This window comes from Balaenoptera physalus (assembly GCF_965194825.1).
Source record: "Balaenoptera physalus genome assembly, chromosome: 13".
In the NCBI taxonomy this organism is placed as follows: domain Eukaryota; kingdom Metazoa; phylum Chordata; class Mammalia; order Artiodactyla; family Balaenopteridae; genus Balaenoptera; species Balaenoptera physalus.
The window spans coordinates 62,681,871-62,706,322 of NC_138892.1; the positions used below are offsets into that span (position 1 = coordinate 62,681,871).

The 24,452-nt window shown below is 57.2% G+C and overlaps 1 protein-coding gene and 2 long non-coding RNA genes across 5 annotated transcripts in view; 1 reads left to right on the plus strand and 2 right to left on the minus strand.

Annotated features, from left to right (window-relative positions):
* The first annotated feature begins 202 nt into the window (after window positions 1–202).
* Window positions 203–23,963, plus strand: KRT80 (keratin 80). 2 transcript variants are annotated; one of them, XM_082419208.1, is made up of 9 exons: window positions 203–1,985; window positions 7,565–7,773; window positions 12,297–12,357; window positions 12,636–12,731; window positions 19,681–19,845; window positions 20,267–20,392; window positions 21,022–21,242; window positions 21,766–21,821; window positions 21,918–22,089. In XM_082419208.1, the coding sequence occupies exons 1-9, from the start codon at window positions 1,686–1,688 to the stop codon at window positions 21,950–21,952; spliced, it is 1,269 nt and encodes a 422-aa protein (XP_082275334.1). In that variant the 5' UTR covers window positions 203–1,685; the 3' UTR covers window positions 21,953–22,089. The 2 variants fall into 2 exon arrangements, with proteins under 2 accessions (XP_082275334.1, XP_082275333.1); XM_082419207.1 differs by having other exon boundaries at window positions 205–1,985; window positions 21,953–23,963.
* On the minus strand, window positions 12,739–19,891 carry LOC309640483. Of its 2 annotated transcripts, XR_014252257.1 has the most exons (3): window positions 19,756–19,891; window positions 17,297–17,871; window positions 12,739–14,779 (listed from the first exon to the last, which is right to left on the minus strand). It is a non-coding gene; the product is annotated as an uncharacterized lncRNA (long non-coding RNA). The 2 variants fall into 2 exon arrangements; XR_014252258.1 differs by lacking the exon at window positions 12,739–14,779 and having other exon boundaries at window positions 15,374–17,871.
* The window catches only part of LOC309640485, a 41,053-nt gene continuing 36,875 nt past the window's right edge, over window positions 20,275–24,452 (minus strand). Inside the window, exon 5 of the long non-coding RNA XR_014252264.1 lies at window positions 20,275–20,413. This is a non-coding gene — a long non-coding RNA (uncharacterized lncRNA). The remainder of the gene's footprint in view (window positions 20,414–24,452) is intronic.

Below are 24,452 nucleotides of genomic sequence, written 5' to 3' on the forward strand. Positions count from 1 at the left end.
AGGAGCTCCCATCTCCAGCCTGTCTCCCCCTCCAGTCCCAGAGATCTCTCCACCCCTGACCACCGGAGTCTCTCCCAGACACGCTCCTGTCTCTGCTGTAGCCCCACCACCTAGGGTGGTGAGCCAGGTCCAGGGAGGGCACACACAGCCATCCAGCCAGGGCAAGAGCACCCAGGGACATCAGGCCAGGGAGGAAGGAAGAGAAAGGTCCAGGAGAGCTGGAAATTCCCTGGAAGTGGAAGAGTGGGGCCTCCAGAACTTCAGGAAGGCAGGAGGGAGTGCGCTGGGCTGGCCGAACCCTCTGCTACTCCATCAGAGGCTCTGTGGGAGCAAATCAGTGTCTTTTCTATTTACACTTCATATTTAAGATGAAACCAGGGCAGGAGAAGGAGAAGAGGGGCAGGAGGAATGGGAAGAAGGGGGAGGAAGGAGGCAGGGGCACCTTCTCATAGCCCTTGAGGCAGAGTTGCACTTGACCCTGGCCATCTTCCCCTCAGGCTCAGATCCCGGAAGGTGGGCTCATGTCTCAGCCACCATCCACGGAGGGCTTGGTACCCAGCCCTCTCCCAAGTTCTCTGCATATACCACCTCCTGTGGGTTTGGTATCTTCATCCCGATTTTACATGCTAGGACAGAAGTCAAGGAACATGCCAGAGGCCACACCAGTGGTGAGCAGCCAGGCTGAGTCTTTTTTTTTTTTTTTAGGTTTGGGCAGGGATGACTTTGTTTTTATTTATTTGTTTGTTTGTTTATCTGGTTGCGCAGGGTCTTAGTTGCGGCAGGCAGGCTCCTTAGTTGTGGGATGTGAACTCTTAGTTGCGGCATGCATGTGGGATCTAGTTCCCTGGCCTGGGCCCCCTGCATTGGGAGCACGGAGTCTTACCCACTGCACCACCAGGGAAGTCCCCATGCTGAGTCTTGAACCAAATCTCGCTTGTCCAAAGCCACGGGCTCTTGACCTTGACCTTCTGTTTCCTCTCCAGCCCTTCAGATGGTGGAATGCACACAGTAGGTGCTCAATAAATAATAGATCAAAGGCAGGAAGGAGGGAGAGCAGGAGGAAGAAAGGAAGAGGAGAAGATAAGCCGGGAGACTCTTGCGCACGTAGAAAATAAACAGTCAAGGTGCTGTTTTCCAATGCCAGGCTGGCACGGTACCCAGGACGGCTGTCTTACACTCGGGAGCCCAGGGCCTGTGCTTGCCTCATCTTTTCCAGAAGTATGTAAGCCTAGATACGTCAACCTTCAGGTATGCAGTGAGGTCTTCGGTGAGAGGCATAGCTCTCTCTCTCTCTTCTCTCTCTCTCCTTCTTTGTTGAATCTGCCTTTCCTCTGGCTACCACCCTACCCTTACCCAGCCAGCCAGCCCAGCCATGTCCCTCTCCCCTGGAGCCAGGCCTGGCTTGGTTGGGAGGCCTATGAACAGCCCCCCTCAGCAAGGCAGATCCCTGCCCCGGGAGGAGATGGGTACATGGTGCCGGGGGAGGGGCGGGAACCACATCATCTAACAGGTTGGTCGGGCTGGGAGGCGTCACGCCTTCGTGGAGCTAATGAGCCCTGTGCGACAGGTGTCTGCCCCTCAGTCCCCAGCCTGCCCTGCCTGCGACCGGAGCCAGCTGCCACCACCCCTCAAAGGCTCGCTCGCCCATCCCTGCGCCCTGCCAGCTCTGGGTCCCGTGGGCTGCAATGGCCTGCCGCTGCTGCATCGTCGGCTTCGGCAACCTCGACAGCTGTGAGGTGACCCAGGCGAGCAGTCCCTGGCCTGGGACCTCCGGATGGAGCAATTACAGGGCCCCTGAGCCGGGCTTCAGCTCCGGCAGCCTCACAGGCTGCCTGACAGCTAGCACCATCCCCAAGGTGACAGTGAACCCCAGCCTGCTGGTACCTCTGGACCTCAAGGTGGACCCAGCTATCCAGCAGCAGAAGAGCCAGAAGAAGGAGGAAATGAAGGTCCTCAATGATAAATTTGCCTCCCTGATTGGCAAGGTGAGCAAAAGGTGTGGAGGGGCTCTCTCAAAACTAAGCCCTAGGCAGGTGGCTGAGCTCTGTATTTCCCAAGCATCACGTCTCACGCCCGCCCCCAGCCAATGGGAAGCCGGCACTGCTAACTCCGCAGGCTAGCTCTGAGCGGAGAGATGGGGAGGGAAGTCCCTGCGCCATCCTGACATGGGGGAGAAAGGGCCCCCAGAATGGCCTCTGAGGGGTGTCAGGATAATAATGTGCTGCATGGCCTGGGGTCACCCTCCCTCCCAGGCGTGGACTAGGGAGGGGCTCTGAGTATGACCAAGAGGATGCCCCCTCGTAGGAATGGCTGATGGGGCCACGGGTTGCAGTGTGACTCTAAGGTAGATGGACAGGGCCCACCTTCCTGTCCACGCTGCTGGCTCTGTTCAGCTTTCCAGGGTCAGAAACACCGGCAAGGGCTGGGGGGGTGGGGCGTGTGGGGCGGCCAGAAGGAGGCTGCAGAATGGGGATGCAGCCCTGGCTCGTCAGGAGATAGGAATGCGAGGGATGGAGTCAGAAACAGGTGGCGAGCCAGTCCTCCCTGCACCCACCTGAGTAGAGGGATTGAGTCCCTGGCACCCCACTTCCTGGACCCCACTGCCATGGCCAGCACGCTGGTCTGGGCACTGGTGTCCATCTCCGGCCCAGGGCAAGGGCTTCAAGGGCTCCAAGGAAGTCCTGTCCACCTCCCAAACCCTCTCCTCACTCACCTCCTCCAAGAACCGCCCCTAACCAGCCCTCGCAGCTCTGCTCCCTCCCGCCCTGCCCGAGAATAATAGTCAGATAGTAACAGCTACTGATCGTTAACAGCTTACCATGTGCCAGGAACTGTGCTGGGTACTTTACATATTTATCTCGGTTTCCCTCAACCTTAGGAAAGAAGTCATTTTCATGCCCATTTTACAGATAAGGAAAACTCAACTTTCTTGCCCCCACCCCCGCATCCTTCTGCCCCTGGCTGGGTCCTTCTCTTCCCCTTGCTCTCCCAGCCTCTGTGTCCCTCTGTACTTCCACTAGGTGGGCACTCACAGAGAGGGGAAGAGGGAAGAAAGTAACATCTAGAGGACCAGCTTGTGCTCTGCCCACACCACCCAGCACTCCACAGTGGCTAGTTCCCCGACTGTGTAGATGGGGAGACGGAGCAACCCAGGGGTGAAGTGCCTTGCCCAAGGTCACACAACCAGCAAGGGTACGGTCTGGACTTGAACTCAGGTCTGTGAGACACGAAGCCAGTAGCCTCTGAGGTGGGAGTCATTTCTCCCCGGCCCCCTCTCCCGCATTCATGTGTCCAGACCAGCATTCCTGCGCCCACACCTGGGGTGCCTGGGGTAGGGGTGTGGAGGGGAAGTGACAACTGGAGGACAAGCATCCTAGGAGAAGAGCCCGCTGCCCTGGGAAGGCAGGTCCCTGCAGAGCCACCTCCTCTCCAAATACAGCTTAATCCCTTAAAAGGAATGTTTCATGAGCTATGTAATTCAGCGCGGATGGGTGGCTTTCTCCCTGAACGCCAGGGCTGATATCACCCTGTGCCTCTCCGCCATGGGGACAGAAGGGGTGTGTAGGCACAGGGAGGGGCCCGAGGGGTCTGGGTTCTGTTCCCAGGGCCAGGACGATGCCCTCTGAGATCTTCAGAAGAACTGGAGCTTCCCAACCCGCAATTCAAGCCTTGGCCTTGAGGATGGTGCTCTTCAGGGTGGGACGCAGGCAGCCGGGGTGCCAGCCCCTTGGGGAAGCTGATCGCTGGGGCTCTGCCCAAGGAGTCTCAGCTGATCCACCAACTCTATGGAGAAGGTCTGTTATTAGCTCAAATCCCTCCTTGTAAAGACCGTGAGGGCCCAAGTGGAAGCAAGCAGAGGTTAAGAATGTGAAACCTGGAGTCGCGTTGCTGGGTTTGAATCCTGGCTTCACCTCTGACCGGCTGTGTAATCTCAGGCAAATTATTTAACCTCTCTGTGCCTCAGTACACGTCGGTGTAATGGGCTTGTCAAACGGGATCATTTTTGAAAAGCATTTATAAAGTCCTTACCAGGTACCAGGTGCATTCTGTTTGTTATATTAAAAATACCATAAATGGGCCCAGCCCAGGGAACTCTTGAACCCATTTAGTCCCTTCCAGGCAGGAGGGAGCCTGGGAAGAGGGAGGGAAGGGCCCTGATGGAGGGAGGGGTGGAGGAGCTTCGTGGGTAGGGGTGCAGCATGGGGCTGGAAAGAGATGCATGAGCCGGTGGGTGAGAGGCCATCACCAGTGGAGGGGCGGGCTCTAGGCAAAGTGAAGAGACAGGCAGGGCCACCCTCCAGCTCCGCATCCCCTTCTGGGCCCTCTGAGGCACCGAGAGAAACCAGAGAGCACTGAGGAGGAGGAGGAAGAGGGAGAGGGTTGGCGGGGAGAACCCCAGGAGTCCACCAAGGGGCCCTGGAGCAAAGCTAATTCTTCCACTTGCAGGCTGTGTTTCCTTGGGCAAGGCACTTACCCTCTCTGTGCTTCAGACGCCACCTGCCTGCTCTGCTCCTGCTCTGAGGGTAGCCCTGAGCTCATGCCAGTGGAGGGACTGGTACAGCTGCAGCCGTGAAGGAGGGGGATGAGGAGAAGCAGCAGCAGGAGAGGAGGCCGAGGGAGGAAGGGGGTGAAATACCAACAGCCAGCAGAGGCCGCCGGCTGGGCCCTCTCGCCTTCATATGCAGACACCAGAGGGGATGGAGGTGGGACAAGAGGAAGGACTACCAGCGGCGCCCAAGGAGGCTATAGAGAGGGAATCCCAGAGGGGTGGTAAAATGCCTGGGGACAGAGAGTTGGGCAGAATGTCTTCCCTTGGTCTGTGTGGCCTCTGGAAGTCACCAGAGCCACCCGGCACCTGCACGCGGGAAGGCACAAACCAGCCCTTCCTGACGAAGAGACCCTAAGGCTCCTTAGGCAAAGCCAAGTTCTGGCTGAAGGCAGAGGATGTGACACCACCTCCACCTGAGGAATAGGACCTGCAAGTGCCAGAGGCATCGCTCCGAACGCTCACCTGCCTGGACTGTGGGCCATGGGCTGGGGACGTGAAGCCTCCCAGGTGGTCAGCCCCCCTCCTCAGAGGGGGCCCCAGCCCAGCCCAGGCTGCTCAGCTCCCTCCACAAAAAGCACATCTCTCCCCACCCTCGTGTGGGCCTGCTTTTCAGTGGGGCGGCCCAGGACCCTGGAGTTGGGTCACAGTGAGTTCTGTGCTTCTGAGCCTCAGTTTCTTCATCTGTAAAATGGGAAGCAGGTAGACCAGAGGCTTGCTCTCTGAGGCTCCTCCTAGAGCTGCCACCTACGATCTAAGGGCAGGGGTCAGCCAGGACAGGGAGGAAGGGGAATGAGAGGGGAGTGCTCGGCAGCCTTGACAAGTTGGAAGCAGTTAACCCGGCACCTCACAGGGTGCCAGGATTTCCTGCCCTCCCTAGGCCTTTGTTCTGAGAGGGAGGAGCCCTTCTGCAGGGAAGGTTCTGGGTGGGGGATGAGTTTCCATCACCACCCACTGAGACAACAAGCAACTCCCCCAAGGGCAGCAGGGGGAGGGGGCTTCCTTGGATCCCCCAGAGGCAAAAGTGCCCTTGAACTGGCTGGCCAAATGCACACCATCTCCCGGCAGGCAGGTACTAAAGCATAGGGGATCGAGGTTAGACTAAGGGAAGGACTTCCTGGTCTAAAGGGTTTTTTGGTTGCTTATGGGTGGAGGAAGGAGTCTCACATCTCTCCTCTCACCCCACCCCCAGTATAAACATGGGGCTCTTACTTGTCAAAACACAGGGAAGGTGGAGTGAGCAGAAACCTGCCCTCACCCCCACCCAGCAATCCCTCACACACACAAGTAGGACAGAAACTCTCTTGACCGCATCCCTACTGAACCTGTTTGATTGCGATGACGGCAAACTGTAGGCTTAAAGTCAGCTTCAAGCAGAATTTGCCGGTACCAGTGGGAGTTAAGGAGGGGAATGACAGCCCACAAATGCCATTGTCCAGTGTTCCCGCTGGTGTTGTCTGCTGCAAGGGTCAAAGGGGCCTTCCCCAGAGCATCAGAGTATCTCAGGGAAACCTGGGAACGTGGGTAGGACAGAGAGAGAGGCGAGCCCCCGTGGCACCCAAATTCAGGAGGAACAGGACCACGAATGTCCAGAGCAGGCAGCTGCCATCAGATGGGCCTGTCTGTGAAGCTTGGCCACCGAGTTGCTGTGTCACCCTGGACAAATGACCTGACTGCCCTGGGTCCCTATCTCCTCCTCTGTATATGAAGGGTATAGACCAGCTGATCCAAAAGGCTCCTGGCTGTGGTTCTGGCTCTTTCAGGATGTGATCCTGGGAGCTGATGCCAGCCGTGGACGGGAGGAGGTCCAGCTACTTGCCTGTGGTCATAGGGAACCTCACCAGGCTCGTTGTCACAACATCCTCACGACAACAACAGCCTGCACTGTCCAGGGGCCTAGCCCCCAGCCACCCGTCTTGCCTCGGTGGTTTACCCGCGTCCCGGGCTCCGACGGCCTAGGGACCCCAAGAGGCGAGCAGTTGGCTCTCAGTCTGATAGGGAACGTGGTAGATCAGGACAAACGAGAAGCAGATAAACCGAGGAGGGCCGAATACTGGAGGGAAGAGGGGAGGCGGCTGGGAGCACATGGGGGAGGGGCCGGGATGGTGGGAAGGAGAGTGAGTGCCCGAGAAAGGCTGGGCCTGGAGAGGACAGGCGGGGTGGGGAAGAGGCAGGGGGAGCCCGCAGGCTGCGCTGGGCTGAACTGGGCGGAGGGAAGCAGAGGGCTCAGGAGGGACCCTGCCAATCTGCCAGCGGCGGGGGAGGAGCTGTAGGAGCCCCGCAGAAGTCTGAGCAGGAGAGTGTGAAGGACGCAGAGTCTGAAAGGAGCCCTGGGCCCGGAGCCCTCCCAGTCTTTGTCCTCAAGGCAAGACCAGCCCTAACTAGCGGCAGAAGCCCGCCCAGCAAGGGCAGCTGGGTCCCCGGGCCTGCAGAGACCTTGCGGCCGACCGGAGGCCTATGCTGCAGCGGTTCAAACATTCTAAGCCCAAACTGCCTGGATTCCCCACCTGGCCCTGCTGCTTGCTAACTGTGTGACCTTGGGCAAGTTATTTCACCTCCCTGTACCCTGTTTCGTTGTCTGTAAAGCGCAGCTGAAAATAATACCTACCCCGTCGGGTTGTTTGGGGATTTAATGCGTTAAAGATGTCCAGCCTCTGACACCCCACGTTCCCTGGGGTCTCCCACCCAAGTCCCAGGCAGGCCTGGAGAGCCTGTCACATGCGGGCACGTTCACAGCTTAGTCCCCCTTCCCTCATCTCCTTGGTCCTGCCCCTCCCGTAGGAAACCTTGGCTAATTGTCCCCACCTCCCTGGGATTCTCAGATTCCATCCTTTTATCTCACCATCTGCCGTTTGAAAAATCGGTAACTGGAGATGCCACCTGAAGGCTCTGAGTGAGGGCCCCGGGTGGGTGTGCTCCGAGCAGAGGCGCTGCCACTTCCCATGGAGGCCCCCGGAAGGGGGGTGAGCTGGCTGGGCCGCACCTGGCCCTCTCACGACAGCCCTTCCTCTCTCCCAGGTGCAAGCCCTGGAGCAGCGCAACCAGCTGCTGGAGACCCACTGGCGCTTCCTGCGGAGCCGGGACTCGGCAGCCTGTGACCTTGGACACCTCTACGAGGAGTACCAGGGCCGACTGCAGGAGGAACTGCGCAAAGTGAACCAGGAGGGGGGCCAGCTTGAGGCCAAACTGCTGCAGGAGCTTGCGATGGTGCAGAAGTTTCAGATCAGGTAGGGGGCGCCCTATGGGGGATGTGGGCCGGGACTGAGGCTGGGGATCAAGCTGCACTCAGGGGCAAGGTCTGGGAGCCCAGGCCAGAAAAAGAGGAAACTTCTTTAAAAAACAATTCTTTAGTCCACACTTACTTATTGAAGACCTGCAATGTGCTAGCGGTTCTCTAAATATTGGGAGGATATGACAGTGAAGCTACAGTTACCCCCCAAATAGTGACCCTTACGACGAAGCCAGTCTCATGCTGGCTGACAGCCAGGCCCTGTGCTTGCTGGCCCCTGGGCACTGCTGGCATCCCCATACCCTCCTCTTGTGCCCATAAACACACTGGCTCTCGGCCACATGACCCTCTGGCAACGGGAAGTTGTGTCACCAGCTAGAGCAACAGATGGGCTCCTGCTTTGAATGTAGCTTGGGATTTTGATCTCTCTTGGACTGGCAAGAGAAGGGGGCGGGTGCAGGCAGGGAGCAGAAATGATGGGGTTTGCTTGCACAAGGAAACAATCCCCTAGAGGTAATGCGTGCCTGACCTCAGTGGTGGACTTGGGGTCTAGAGAGAGATGAGGAAAACAGCCCCAGCCTGCAGCATGCTTTTATAACTTAATGGGACACACAGACAGGGGGACAAGCAGCTGGCAACAGTACGGCCCAGTGGTTAAGGGCCCAGGCTTGAGCATGACTATGTCCTGTGGAAGGGGGTTACTCCCTGCCCACACCCCTCATTAGCTCCGTGACCTCGGGCAAGTTGCCTCACACGTGAACCCCAGTCTCCTCCCGTGTGGAGTGGGAACGGTGATGGCTGATGCCAAGCCAGGGCTGGTGTGAGGAGGAAGCCGAGAGTTCAGCGTGGTGCCTGGGGCTGATAAACGGCCACTCTTCTGACCCCTGAAAGGCTGAGTGCCCAGCACACAGCGGTCCTTGACTCGGGCTTGCTGAGCTGAATCAACCAGTCTAGAAAGGCAGACCAGTTACTCTGGTAGCTCAGAGGAGAGGTGACCCTTTCTGACCAGACAATGGCCACGGCTTCAAGGACAAGGAGGCTGGGCAGAGCAGAGAGGCCGGTCTCCTTGCAAGGAGTGAGAGGAGGACACCCTTGCAGGGTGAGGAGAGGACAGGGTGCGGTTGAACCCACACCCTCCTCCGGCAGGGCTTGGGCCAGACCCCAGGCCAATGATCTGAGGCGAGGCCCAAAGCCTCCAGAGTCAGAGGGTGGAGGCAGCCTGTCAGGAGTCCAGGGACCTGGCTCAGCTTTTGCCCACCGCCTCTCCGCATGGCCTCCCCTGCTCAGACCACATTCAGAGGGGAGGGTCACACAGGGAGCTCTCCCCTCTCTGGGGACCTCAGTTTCCTTATCTGTGGATCTGGCTGGAACTTCCCAGCCAACTGGCATGATCTGCAGCCCTGGCCTGGGCTGGTCCTCGAGGCTGGGCCCCTTTCTGACCTGGGGGCCACCTCTCCCCCGAGCCCTGCCCTCCCAGGTCCTAGGGAAACACACAGGGAATCTGATTGCCCATTCTGACGGGGACGAGGCAAATCATATTGGTGCACCAGAGCCCACGACTCATTTCACTGATGCCTAGCAGGTCTTTGGCCCTCAGGGAGCAGAGAATGGCAGAGCTGGATGGCAACTTCGATCCTCCTTTTATGGGGAAGGAAACAGAGGCCCAGAGAGGGCGGGGGCTTGTCCTCAGTCACATAGCCACGCATACTAAGTCCCATCCCTAACCTCACAAGCTCCCGGGTGAAGCTGCTCCCGTGAGAGCAGCCAGATCACATCCACAGAGGCACTTTGTAACTGGAAGTTCTGTACAAACACTACTTGTTGTCTTAATCTGGCTCAGCCCCCCTCATTTGGCCTGCTGCCTGGTTTGCATCTGCTGCCTGATTTTACTATTTAGGCTCAGGGCCTCTCTTCACCTCTCTGGGTAGGGAACACTCCTGAGTTGGGGGAGGTAAGGCTGGACGGTTTCTGGGTCTGCGGGCCAGAGCCATAGAAGCTGAAGCCTGGCTGTGCAAAGCCTGGGGCCCCCAGGAGCCAGGAGACGCCAGGCCAAGCCCTGACAGGGAGGGGTGTGCCTTGACTCTACAAGGCCGATGAGATCAGCTTCACTCCTAGAAATAAACAAGTTTGGGGGGGGGAGGTATGGGTGTGACGAGCTGAAAAGGGCTAAGAATGGTTTTGGGAGCCAGTGGCTGACAGACTGGCAGGGGATTGGTGGTGAATGGGGGGACATGGCATCACGTAAGCCTCTAGAGGAATGGAGACTTCCAAAAGCTTTGATGTAGCAGGGACCCCAAGGATCAGCTAGCTAACCCCTCTATTTACTAAGGATGAAGCAGAGGCCCAGCAAGGGAAAGCAACTTGCCCAAGGCCACACAGCAAGTGACTCAGGAATGTCGCGTACGATTGTGTAAGCTGTCTGCTGCACAAGAGCATCTGTTTGAGGGGGTGAACTGGAATTGAAATGCAGTGGAGTCAATGAGAAGGGGGCTGGAAGGCTGCACAGAAGGCTGGGAAGGGCAGTGAGGGGTAAAAAGGAGGTTTGGCACCTAGGAGGGCTCCCCACTGGACAGTTCTCCCCAAGGTCCTGCACCCAGGCGGGCAGAGCTCTGCTATCCAGAGAAGGGGGGGAAGGGGAGAGGCTGGACACAGGGTGCGCGTGGGGAGGGCCAGTCAATGGGAGCTGCTCGGCTTGGGGCTCCCCAGACTCCTGTCCCCAACTCAGGAGGCCCCCAGATTCCAGAGAGAAGCCTCTTCAAGTCAGATTTGTGAACGATGTGCAGAGAACTGCCCCCTCCCTCGCCTGCAATGAGGATTCCCGTGGTTTCTTTCTGGAAATGCTGAGACAGAGGGGCTGAGGGCCGGGGCCTGGTGTTGGAGAGGAGGGAGCTTGGGTAATAATAATAGCAGTAGCTTTAGTGGATGCCACGCAGCGTTGTAAACACTTTATGTATTAACTTATTTAATACTCACGACATCAACATTATCATGACAAAGGCACACAGAAGTAGCCTATCCAAGGTCACACAGCTAGTTAACAAGACAGCCAGGAATTGAACCCAAATAGTCTGGCTCTGGAGCCCCACGCTTAACCAGCACACTACACGAGCCTCCAAGCCCCTCTCTGTGCCTCCATTTCCTCATCTGTGAAATGGGACCAACAGGACATCCCTGGCTGGGAGCTCTGAGGGTCACAGGAGGGGGTGCAAGTAAAGCTTCTTGGGCATTTTGTTTGCCCTGGCAGGCCCCAGGTTGCAGACCAGTCTCCCTGGCCCTCCCCACCACCCTGCCCCCATGACCCGTACTCTCAGAGTCCCTCCAAACTCTCGGAAGCCGAGGCAGTGACCGGGGAGAGCGCAGGCCCTCAGCACACTGAGTTCCAGAGACCCAAGTGCCCCATGGGCTCTCACCCCCTGGGGCCTACTCCTCTGAGTCCCTCAGGGAGGCTGGGGGAAAAGAAGGCCTAGGGGATGGCAGGTCCAGCTAGTTGACATGGGCGATGGGTGACACTGCCCCATCTGTGAGGTCAGGGACTGGGGCAGGCGGGTGGCTGTAATTAGAGCTGCCAGTGATTCAGGCATTCCCTGGAGAGGAGGGGAGAAAACAGGAAGCCACAGAATCCCCACATCTGCTGGGGCAGGCAGGGCTGCAGGTGGGAAGCATGCAGCTGGCCGACACCAACCCCGGGGGCCAAGAAAGTAAGGTCAAGGATCCAGGGAGCCTGTCTCCGCATCCAACAGTGTCCTTGTTCTGAATACGAGGTGGGCTCGAGCAAGGAAGAGGCACATCTGAGGAGAGAGGGAGCCCACCTTTGGGGGACGCTGGTGGGCTTCAGCCCCCATGCACAGGCGCAAGACCACACCCCGATAGACAAGCGAGGGGGTGGAGTTACCTGCCCCCAAACACACCGGGGACCCATCCGACTGCAAAGTCCATGCCCTTCCCGTCCTCCCGCTGCGGGGAAGATGGCATGGTGTCCTACTGTCTAGCAAAGCAGTGGGGATAAGGGTGGGGCTGCAGGGGCAGGTAGAGTTAGGAGAGGATAACGTGTGAGCAAGATGCTCAGAGCAGACTCAACCAAAGGCACAGCTTGTTTGAAACTGAGACTCTCCGGGGAGGAGATGGGAAAAAGATGAGGGAACAAAACGTCAGGGTGAAAGGGCTGCACAATCAGGAGAGGCTTCCTGGAGGAGGTGAATGTGAAGCAGAGCCAGGAAAGGGGCAGATGCCACTGGGAGAGGAATGGCTGATCATCAGGAAGGAGAGAGCCTGGAGAGCGGGATGCCTGCTTCCCCAGAGCCAACACTAGGGTATCGTGGAGGAGAGGGGCTGCATCCACCTGAAGAAAGGGATCACGTTTTCCTAACTGGCACAAGGCACCAAATGGAACTACAGAGGCCCTGAGCCCCACCCAAGGAGGGTTAAACAAACCCTCACCAAGTCCCACCACATCCAGCTGAGCAGCCCCTCTCTCTCTCCGTCTCTCCCTGCCTCCCCCTTCCCTCCCTCCCCACCTCCCAGGTATGAGGACGAGGTCTCCAAGCGCACGGACATGGAGTTCACCGCTGTGCAGCTGAAGAAGGTAGCCTCCCCAGCCTGCCCCGGGGGCTCCTTCCTCATGGACACTCTGCCCTCTTTTGCTCAGGATCCCCAAGCAAAGCCTCCAGAGGCTGAGTCCCAGGACCACAGGCAGAGAGACAGGAACCTGTCCCCACCCTGCTCCTTCTGCCAGGCTCTGAGCCGCGTTCCCTCTGGGAATCACCCCCATCTCACCCAGGAAGCAAAGTCCCCCCTACCCCACCCCTGCCCTGGGACCCCTCCATTCCCTCTCCCATCATTCACTGCTGCTCCCACCCCCAGGACCTGAATGCAGAGCGTCTTCGACAGACACAACTAGAGACCAAGTTAAAAGGCCTGAAGAGCTTTGCGGTAATGATGAAAAGCATCTACGAGCAGGTGAGAAGATGGGGCCAGGGTCCCGCTGAGGCGTGGGTAAGGGATGCAGGGGAGGCAAAGGTGTCCAGTGGGTCGTGGAAACTTCAGCAGGCACTCACTGTTGCCAGCCACAGATGTAACAATTTCCTAAACCCCTTGCATGCCGCCGTCAATAATCCAACATGTCCCCTCGTCACTCATTTCATGGAGTGTGGCAGGTTCCCACAAAGCCTCTCTCAGGGAGAGCCCTGCCTTCATGTGTGCTGGAGTGCTGAGGGCATGCAGGGGACCAGGTACATCAAGGGTCAGGAGGTGGCCTCAGAGCAGGGAACCAGGAGGCCTTGAACAACCTTTCTAATTGAACTAACCTCTCTCTCATCCCCGTAGCCTAAATTGCAGACACCCACAGTTCTAGCTCTGATAGGCCTTCACTGCACCCTCCTCCACTTTGGGGTCAGGCAGGAAAGACCTATAGTCAGAGTCTCTGGTTCCCAGACAAAAATGACGCAGTAGGGACTTCCCTGGCAGTCCCGTGGTTAAGACTCTGCACTTCCACTGCAAGGGGCATGGGTTCGATCCCTGGGGAACTAAGATCCCACATGCTGCGTGGTGCAGCCAGAAAAAAAGACCCAGTAAATGTAGACAGAGGAGCCTCCAGACACGTTCTCATTTGTCCTCAGCTGAGCCTGGGGGGACAGCGGCCCAGCAAGGCCTGTCCCACTGCCAGTGCCGCCAGCAGATGAGCCCTGCCACTGGACTCCGCCCCTCGGTGCCACTCTGCCTCCCGGGCATTCTTTGGGACGTGTGTGCTCCTCTCTATATCCCCCGTCTCAGGGGTGAGGAGGCTGATGGGGCGATGCTTCAGTTCATCTACAAGCAGGCAGGACCCTAGTTGGGAATGACCGGGCGCAGCGGCCTGTGTGCTGCAAACCGCTGGTGCCAAGCTATGGCAATGCAGCCCAGGGCAGAGCAGGGGTCAAAGTCACCACCGCAGTCAGAAACGTCTGCTCAAATGGCCCTAGGGCTGCTGACCATGGCTTCAGGGCCTCGCCCTGTGGAGACGGAGACTGGGCCTCGTGGCTGCACGTGGGCCTCAGTACTCTCCGGCGGCTCAGCCCCCAGAGGGGCTTCCGTGGGCCTGAGACCTGCCTGCAGCCATGGGAGGTGGCAGAACCGAGAGGACACCCCAACCCTCGCCAACAGCAGGGAGGCAGCCCTCGCAGGCAGACGGCTCCAATGCCCACCGAGTGGCGTGGGGAGCGGGTGAGGGTTTCCGCTGCCCACACTCACCAGGCTTGCTGCCGCCCCGACAGACGTCAGCAGGACCAACGTTTCAGCCTCTGGTCCGCCCTGCTCGCCCACACCTCCGCGAGCCCAGGGCCAGGTGGAGGCCCTACAGGGGTAGAGACGTAGCTGAGGAAGGTCAGGCATAGCCAGCCATCTATCTGAGCATTGCTGGAGGCACACCCGCCAAACTTCTGGGCCCCCGCCCCAATGGCCAGACTGTGAACTCCATTCAGACTCCGCAGCCCTTGGGCCCCAATCCTGACTCAACTTTTTTTTTTTTTTTTTTTACCATTTCTGTGACTCAGAGCAAGTTATTTCTCCCCTCTGTGCCTCACTTTCCTCATCTCTAAAATGGGGAGAGTGATCGTAGCAGGCTCGTCGGGCTGTGACAGGATAACTCCGTTCATTCACTGAACAAATGTTTATGGCATGCCTGCTAGATGCCAGGCACTGACATCACAGCAGTGAGCCAGGCGGGCAAGTTCCCTGCTCTCAGGAGGGCACAACTTAGCTAAGAGGCGACAGGCTAATAAGCACCTATCTGGACAAGATCATTTTGGAGGGTGAAAAGTTGCTGGTATGCAAAGAAACAGGGTGATGCCTTACTGCAAGAGGGCAGGGAAGCTTCCGCCCCTGAACCCGAGTGTTGACGGGGGTGCGTCTCAGAGGAGGCCCAAGCGTGTGAAGGCCCAAACGAGGAAGATGCAGCTCAGCAGAGATTTGAGGAGGCTTCTGCCAAAGGAAGAGCTGTGTGAAGCGCCTGAGGCAGGAATGATTTGATCCTGGGAGGGAGAGAAAGCAGCAGCTGTGGCGAAGGCAGAGCGGGCAAGGGCCAGCTCATGCAGGGTCTGGGGCCCAGGATGGGCTGTGGGCCTTATTCTAAGCATGATGGGCAGCCCTTGGTAGGGACCAGCGTGGGTGCTACAGGCGGGGTAAAGGCATGGCCTGTGCTGCTGGAGGACTGCAGTGGAGAAAGGGCCACAGTGAACGCAGGAGTGCATTTAGTATTACTTATGTTATATTATAAATACCATCATATTATATATTATAACAATATATTTAATATATTTATAATATATATGAAATAATATATTTTTTATTATTACATATTATATATAATATATATAATAACAGCAGTTATTATTGCTTTGGGAGGCAGCGAGGTGGCAAGTTGATATCGGGCCGTGAGGTTTGAGTTTCTCTCCACACACCTCTGTAGGCTGAGAAGGCAATGCTGACCTACTGCTAAAAAGATTCCCCACACCAGTGGGTCTCTAAGCTGGCACTGCCTAGTAGAAATATTATGCAAGCCACATAGGTAGTTGTAAGTTTTCTAGTAGCCACATTGTTTTAAAAAGCAAAGAAACAGAAAAAAATATTTTTAATGTATTCTATTTAGCCCAATATATCCAAAATATGATTATTCAACATGTAATCCATATAAAAAATGAATGGGCTATTTCACATTCTTTTTCCCATTCTAAATCTTCTAAATCTGGTGTTTTACACCTCCAGCTCATCTCAGTTTTGACTGGCCACATTTCGTGACCACATAGAACTAGTGGCTACCACATCAGACAGAGCAGGTCCAAGCACAGGAAGGTGCCAGCCATGGCCACCTCAGGTAGAAGGAAAACATGACGGGATGTGAGTAGCTCCAGGTGAGGCCAGACTCTCTGGTTTCAACTTTGGAGCAGACACCAGAAAAGCACGGCTATATAGGCCCACCCCAGGGTCCCAGGAAAGAGCCCTCCCCTCTCCCCAAAACACACACACACCACACACACACGCACCCAGGGTAAGTTGTGGAAGGCCTTTCCCAGAAGCCAATGGCCATAGGCTGCTCAGGGCCTCATCTACACACTGCAGCCTCCCAGGCAACCCCCTTACCCCTCACCTGCAGGAATACAGGCTGTGAGAGGACCCTGGGGCCCCCATTCCCCCTCAGCTTCCAGGGTACAGCCCAGCTCCCAAGTGCACTGGGGCCTGGCTGCATCCAGCCAGAACGCCACGTGCCCCACCCATACGCTCTGGTTCCAGGGAGATTAGCTACGGAATCCACTGACAACCCCCTGCAGCCAGGCACACCTAGGATTCTGATGCCTGCAAAAAGGACCTGGCATGACTAAGCTGCTTTGGCACCTGCCTTCGTGGTGCCTCGGGAGGCTGCTCCAGGCCCTGGACACTTCCTCCCGGCTCCATCACCGTTACCAATCATAACAATAGTTTCCTTAGCTGTTGCTTATTGAGCACCTACTACATTCCAGGCACCAGGCTGAGTGCTTTCCAGATGTAATCTTCCCAATAACCCTATAAAGTAGGGATAATGATTAAGAAAGCATGGACTTTAGAGCAGCTTCGATTTGAATCCTGGCTTGGTGATTATGTGAACTTGAGCAGGTTCCTTTATTTCTCTATGCCTCAATTTCCCCATTTGTAAAATGGGGAGAACAATAGCACCTAGCTCACCGGCCTGTTGTGAGGATTTATTTTGCTAATATATCCTAAAACACTTAGAACAGTGTCTGGCACATGGTATTTGTTAAATGTTAGCTGTGTTCAGTTCCATAATTATACACATTTTTCAAATGAGAAAACTGAGGCTCGGCTAAGTTTACAGACTTGGTCAGGGTTGCCCAGGTAATAAGATGTGGTGGTACTCAGAGCTCAGTTCCCTTTTCTTTTGGCCGCGTCATGCGGCATGCAGGATCTTAGTTCCCCAACCAGGGATTGAAACCGTGCCCCCTGCAGTGGAAGCGCAGAGTCTTAACCACTGGACCGCCAGGGAAGTCCCCCAGTGCCATTAAACACTGCATTTTACCAAGCAGTACTGGTACCCCCTCAGAGTCACCATCTTCCCTGACCTGGGGGACCACAACAAGAGTGGTCATACACATGGCAGCCTCCTCAGACTCTGGCTCCTAAGAGAAGCTCTAAACTGTACCTCAGCTTAACTCTTGCCAACTTGGAGGTGCACATCCCATGATGGCACTTCCACACCACACAAGTCAGTATTGTTATGCCCTCTGCAGCCCGGCAGGGGCCGGCATGTCTGCAGATGTTCTAAACCCTCCACTTCCTGCTGTTGTTTACCATGCTCATGCTTACGCTGCCTCTTTCCAGAAAGGATCTGAGGCTGCCCCATCAGCTATGTTTCTCGCATCCTTTTGCCCCAGTGGTGCCCTGTGTTCTGACAGCGCCCTAGCCTTTTCCTGGTCCACAACAAACGCTACCCTAGGCCTGGGCTGGAAGTGTCCCTGGAGAGCTTTGTCTGAAACACCCCAAGTCCACCAACTTACACAACATGGAGACTGAGGAAGCCCCAAGCTACATCTCTGAAACTGTTCACAGCCAAGCTCCGGCCGGGATGTCCGTTCCATTTGGGAGATGTCAGTCTCCAAACATTACCCGAGGCAGCAGAGGTGGGGCATGAATCCGTAGGCACCGTCAACCTTATTCTGGCATGGGTTGGGGCCTCCTGCTGCCCTGCTCCGAGATCTCTGTTAAGTTCATCTGAAGATCAGCCAAAACTCTCCATCAGGAAACCCCTAAAGGGCGGCTGGCCACTGAGCCCAGAGTCCCGCTGGCTCCAGGGTGGAGACAGGGTGCTGCCACTGCCCAAGCTGCCTTTTCCAGGAGGCGATCCTGACCACCAGAGGTGCTAGTGGGCAGGGTCGGGCAGCGAGCAGACAGGGGAGGGGCGGCCTTCCTCTGCAGGCCTCGCAGCCGCCCGACCCCACGGTCCACAGCCACAGGGACACAAGCTGCAGGTCAGGAGTAGCGGCATCCGCAGGTCCAGACGCCAGAGCTTCAGCCACAGCCTCGCTGAGCATAAAGACAGATGAGGGTCAGGAGGGGGCCCAAAGTCAGGAACCTAGATCAGAATGCGGTCATGAGCCAAAAACAAAACCTGGATCTGAGCAGGCCCCCTGATCCAACTGCCACTTTTCAGGAAATGCAGGGGCCACAGGAGCACGTTAAACACCAACACGCAGGGCAATCGGTAAAATTCAGACTATGGGCAAGCAACTCGGTGTTTTCAATACGAAAAAGAAAAACAATAAACAGAGACAGAGAGAGATGGAGATGGTATCTACAAAATAAGAGAGACTTAGAGACATATGGGCCAATGACAGTGTATGGACTTTGTTTGGATCCTGAATCAAACACAAACTTTTTTTTTTAATTATATATATATATATATATATTTATATATATATGCCATAAAAATGAGAACACTGACCAAATTTTGATGATTGAAGTAAGTGTCAAGGATGGATTGTGAACACCAGCAGAAGTAACTATGCCGACCCTGTCCCACCCCCTCCCTCCCCCGGCTGAGCCCCGCACCCCCTCCCAGGGTGCCCGGCCCCCCTCCCTGCTTCTCCGAGGCTCTCCGGCCACCTGCCTCACTCTGTCTGTAAGATGCTGGCCACGGACACTCTGCTTATACCCACTCACTCCTTCCCACACGGGCCCCACCCAGGTTGTTGATCAGCACCTCCAGGGAAAGCAGCCCAGGGCCCTGGAGGTGACACCTTGCAGCCCCTACAAAGACACCTGTCCCCACCTGCCTTTCTAAACACCCCTGAACCTTCAGGCCAGAAAGCTGTCAGGCTGCGGGGCATGACAGAAAGCAGATCTGGGGCTTCAGCTCCTGTGTCCACCCCGCTATGTGAGCTTAGCAGGAGCAGCAAAGGCTCTGGAGTCCAGCCCTGCACTCACAGCTGTTTCCATCAACTCTGTGCGCTGTAGTTTCCTTCCTCTCTGTAATCTGGGGCTAACAATCGTGCCAACCTGATGAGGAGGAAATGTGAGGATGCCTGGAAAGCCCTTAGCACACACACAGCCTGGTCTATCATGAGCCCCCAGGGAAATGGGAGGTTTTTACCGCTTCCGGGGTCTCTGAGGACATAGGCTAGCATTTTCTGGGCAGAGAAGAGGGGAAAAGAAGGATCCCAAAGGACAGAGAGAAGAGAAGATATTGAGGCTAAATCCTGCTGTGGCCAGGCAAGCCCCTCAGCTAGACGGGGAGGGGCACTGAGTCCCCAGGTTGACCCTGAAGTCACCTCTGCCTTGGCCGCTGGCAGGGGAGTGGGGATGCACGATTGTCAGCCTCTGGACCACTCCTGCCCTCATCATTCATGGGCTTCCATCCCAACATGCATTCAACAGAGACGTTCCCCTGCCAGGTTTGGAGGCCTCGAGGTGAAAATGGCTCATCCAGACCCTCGGGGAGCTCCCGTCCCGGGAGGGCAGGAGTAGGGGAGGCCAGCTGCCCAATGGTAGAATTCCCTCAGGCCCAGAGGTCCTGGGCCCTTTCCTCCCCTGCCAGGAGAGGAGAAAGGTGGTCCGCCCTGGGAGTGGACAACAGTGTAGACAGGGGGAAACTGAAGAGGAATAAGGCTTGTAGGGTGGGCCCCTGGAGCCAAGAGTCCCTCCCTGCCCTCTCAGAGAGGAAGACCAACAGGTGGGTGAGCGGGGGCCAAGAGCTGCTTCCCAAGAGTCCAAGCTGGGGAGGCGGGGCAGGGAGGCATCTATCCTCTGATCATCTCTCCGGGGAGACAGGGAGGAGCCCGCCCTCCCCTCGGCCCGGGGGATGAAGGCACAGTGGGGACTATGTCTGGCTGAGGGTCTGGTGCCCCCCTACCAGCCCTGAGCCCCCAAGTCTGTGCCCGGCCAGGAGCTGAAGGACCTGGCAGCCCAAGTGAAGGACGTGTCGGTGACCGTGGGCATGGACAGCCGCTGCCACGCTGACCTGAGCGGCATCGTGGAGAAGGTGATGGCCCAGTATGGCGCCGTCGTGGCTCGCAGCCTGGAAGAGGCCAAGGCGTACTCCCGGAGCCAGGTTCGGAGCTCACGAGCAGGCTGGGGAAATGCAGCCGGGCAGAACGGGCTGCAGCAGCGATGGCTGAGGCCGCATGCTGAGACCCTGGGAGAGGGGAATGGGGAAACACAGGGGGGACGGAGCCCACAGCAGTGAGTTCACAGGCAGGAAGGAGAATGTGAGAGCCCAGCGCTGTGCCTTGGCCCCTGGCAACGCCAGGCCAGATGTGGGCACGGCCCGTGGGGCTCAGTCTAGGGCAGCCAGGAGAGGCCATCCAGAGACGGACGGACGTGGTGAGGGGAGGAGGTGGAGGCTGGCCGGGAGTGGTGGGCCACAGAGGAGGAGGTGGCGCCGGGGTGAGGAAGAAGAAGGGGCAAGGGGCCAGGGTGCTGGGGGGACACAGTGAGTGGCCCCTCACTGCCGCCTCCTCCATGGCCTCCAGCTGGAAGAGCGGGCTGCCTGCTCAGCCAGGTCTGGGAACAGCCTCCAGAGAAGCCGCAGCAAGATCACTGACCTCAACATGCGCATCCAGAAGCTGCGATCCCAGATCCTCTCCATCAAGAGCCACGTGAGCGTCTGAAGTACCCACCTGGGGGTGGAGCAGGGAGGAGCGTGGGACACACACTCTCGCCCACTCTCACACATGCACACACACTCACACATGCTGAGTCGAAGCAAGCCCTGGCTGAGTGACCCTGGGCAAGTCACTTAGCATCCCTGGGCCGCGGTTTCCTCATCTGTCCTCCTAAGATGGCTCTGCAGATCGCATGAGCCTTGCAGGTAGAAGTGCTCTGTAAACTGGCCGGGGCTGTTGGAACGCTGAAGGGCCCCGCCACATACACCCAGAGCCCACCGCCTCCCTCCAGGCCTCCCACCAACTACACGGAGAGAAGGGAGGGGAGGCCTAAGCCCCAGCTTCCAGCCAGAGAAGTGCCATCCTTTAAGGACAGTTGAGACAGGCTCCTCTGGGGGCCTGTTGTACTTCCCCCTTTGGTGGCCTTGGGGAAGTGCCTCCTTAGGTCTAACTGAATGCCCTCCTGCTGCAAGGCGACCCACTACCACGCTCAGGAATGCCGTGCTGAGTCCTCCCTCCCCATGCACACCCCCACCAAGGACAGAGGTGGGCTCCTGGCCCTGGCCTGGTCTCTCTCTCCCACCTTGCTCACTGACCCCTTCCCTCTGTCCTCCTGGCTGCAGTGCCTGAAACTGGAGGAGAACATCAAGGCAGCCGAGAACCAGGGTGAGCTGGCCTTCCAGGATGCCAAGGCTAAGCTGGCCCAGCTGGAGGCCGCCCTGCAGCAGGCCAAGAAGGACATGGCGCGGCAGCTGCGCGATTACCAGGAGCTGATGAATACCAAGCTGGTCCTAGACATCGAGATTGCCACCTACGGCAAGCTGGTGGAGGGCGAGGAGAGCCGGTGAGGAGCTGGGCCAGCGGGGTGGGGCTGGAAGGCAGGGAGGCGGGGTGGGGCTGGAAGGCGGGGAGGACTGGAGGACCAGCCCCACAGGAAGCCAGCCCTCTCCACCCCCCTGCCCGCCCCCGGCATGATTCTATGAGCCTGGCAGGCCTGGATTCAGGTCCTGGCTCAGCCACTTAAACAAACTGGTACCTCGGTCCAGTTCATTAAATTTTCAGCTTTCCCATCTGGAAAATGGACCGATCATAAGCGTGGCTCGCCTGTGGTGCGGAGGATTAATACGATCCTGCATGCAAATGCCTGTCACAAATTAGTGCTCAGTAAATGACAGCCATTCATGCAGGGGAAAGGGGACAGAGCCCAGAGAGGACAAGCTGGCTAGCCAGGGTCACACAAAAGGGCAGCCCAGAGCTGGGAGTGACAGCCAAGAATTGCCCTCCACATGCCAGTCCCCAGGCCCCCAATCCCAGGGGAGCTTAAGCCACAGGCTCCCTTCACATCCCACCATTTCCTCCTCCCCCAGGATGGACTTGCCCTCAGCCACTGTGATCAGCTGTATGCAGTCCAGATCTAGAACTGGTGAGCTCCCTTGCCCCAAGAACCCATGGTGGGAGGTGGACAGTGGGGGAATCATGGCCCTAAAGTCATCATATTAAACGGCTCCCAAACCTCCAGCCCGTACCCTGCCCCACCCCTTTTGTTCTCTGTAGCTGCCTCCAAGTATGGCCTCTCGATATCCCCCTCCCGGAAAAAGAAAAACAGGGAACACCCCGTGATCAAAATCATCGAAACCTCAGAAGAGTTCCTCTCGCAGGAGTCAGAGGTCTCACAGTAAGGCCGCTGTCCAGACCCCAGGAGCCCCACGTCATCCCCCTGTAGCAGGAGGAACATAAGCTACACTCAAGAAAGCAGCTTGGAGCCTCTAGGCTGGGAAGGAAGACAAACCTGACCCTGAACTAAGAAGAGGAGGGTTGGAAACAGTGACTGCTTTTCTGTGGGTTGCCAGGGATCCGACAGGACTGTCACCAGCTATTCAAAGTCACTGGGCTCCATAACAGTATCTCACAGTCCTACCCTTCCAACCTCTGGCCAGAGGTTTTCCTGACTGGGTAAACTGGAATCGGGGGTCAGTTTTGCCTGCACCTCTTCGCTCCTCTGAGTCTCCTCCCCCGACAGAGGGCTCTGACCAAGGTCCCTTTGACCCTTTGCCCAACCCTTGCCCTAAGCTCACATCTCAAGTCTTGCCTTGCCTCTGCCTCTGAACCGAGGCGGTGCCCTTGCTCCCCTAGCCCTGGCCAGCCACGGACCAGGGGCTGATGGGACTGCCTGGGCAACCTCTGTATCTGGAGTTCCTGGGGAGGCTGGGTGCTGAGGACCCCTGGCTTTCCTGCATCACCTGGGCTCCCCGGAGACCTGACAGTATTAGGAAGTGAGGGGAGGAGGCTCCCTGGGTGTTTGGGACCTGAGCCTGGAACTCTGAGATCAGCGCAGACACCTGTGCCCCTTCCCTCCTCCTGTGGGTCCCTCCCAGCAGGTCACAGTCAGACGTGGACAGGCTGCCCAGCCGGCTCCCAAGCACCTTTTCTAGAAGCTATTCTTGCCATGACGAACTCCCTGGCAGGGAAGTGGGAAGCGGGGAGGCCGGATGGCAAGCGGAGATCAGGCAGGAGAACTGGACCCTCCTTTCTCCTCCCTGCCATCCTGGGGTTCACCACCTTGCCTGGGATCTGAGCTCTCTGCCTCCCACCCAGGTGTTTCCCAGCCTGAAACCTGGCTTGGGTGCACCAGGCCCTTAAGAACCCTAGCCCCACCCCTGCCATGAAACCCCAGGCCCATTTCCCATGAATCCCACTCCTGGGCGTCTCTGTTCTCTCCATGGGGCCAAGCAGCCAGGCCCTCCCCTCCTCTGCACCCACACCTGTGGGTTAGAGATCCTTCCCTTCTTCCCCCTCCGCCCCTCCACCCTCCATGCCCTCCCCCCCTGCCGCCGGGGTGGGAGGGTAGGTGGGTCATGAAGAAGGCACTGTCCACTCGGGTCTGGGAGCTGCTGAGCCCTTGAGGTCAGGCGGGAGGGCCCCAATAACAACCAAAGAGAAATTCTGCAGCGATGCAACAAGAAGATTTGGGGCTGGGAGGAATGCTCCTCTTTCCTCCTCTTGGCTCTCACCTTCGGGGCCTTGCAGGGGGATCCTGGCAGCTCCAGCCTGCCACCCCATAAGCCACCTTCTCTCCTTCCCTACCTGCCCCTTGCCTCACCTCCTCTTCTAGCCCCAGTTTTGATTCATTCATCTTGTTTTCCAGGAGAGGGTGGCCCAAGGCTCTGGCCCCCTCCTAGGCCTCAGGGTCCTCCGGGCCTGTGGGAGGCACTGAAGCACTGCTGACTCTCAGGCTTGGGGGAACTCAGACATATGCTCATCCTTCAAGTCCCAAAAGGGTGCTGATTGCTGCTTTTTCTCCGCCTATTTATTGGTTTCCAAGGGAGCAAATCCTCAGTGGGGATACAAGATATAAAAAGTATATATATTATTTTCTCATAACTTATGTGTCTTTTAACTTATTGCTTCCCTTCCTGTTTCTGCATAATCAGTGCTATGTATTATACTATCTGGAGAGACAACACATACTCCAGCCACCCCACCCGACTGGCTGACTATCTTGGGGCAATGCCCCCTTCTCCCCGCCAAGGGATGAATAAAGTGCTGAGATTTGTCCATGGATAAAGCTGTGTGTCTGTTTTTATCTCCCCTCTCAGGATTGGTCAGTCACTGGTCAATCAGGTTGACCACAGGACTTTGGAAATTCTCCAGTTATGGGGAAAGGAGTCCAGGGACCTAGTTATACCTTCAAACCAATGCAACTTGGACACACAAAGTTCTCCTGCCCCACCATCCTACAAGGAGGCTGTACCGGTGCGACCTATGTTCCCAGCGCCTCCCGATATGCCCAGGCACCACGTGGCCGCCTCAGCAAGCCCAGACACGGGGGATTCCCTATGTGGTGGCGGTTCCCCCTCAAGCTCTTCTGTCCGACTGTGCTGGTTGGCACAGCCCAGAATATTTCTGATAGGTACAGGCCTAATCCTGCCCTATCAAATTCTAGATCAACAAACAAGGATTGAGGGCCTTCTCCAGGCCCAGCCCCGTGGTAAGGCACCTACGAGCATTCCCCACCCCGCCACCTCGAGCAGCTCACTATCAGGTCAAGAGAGGA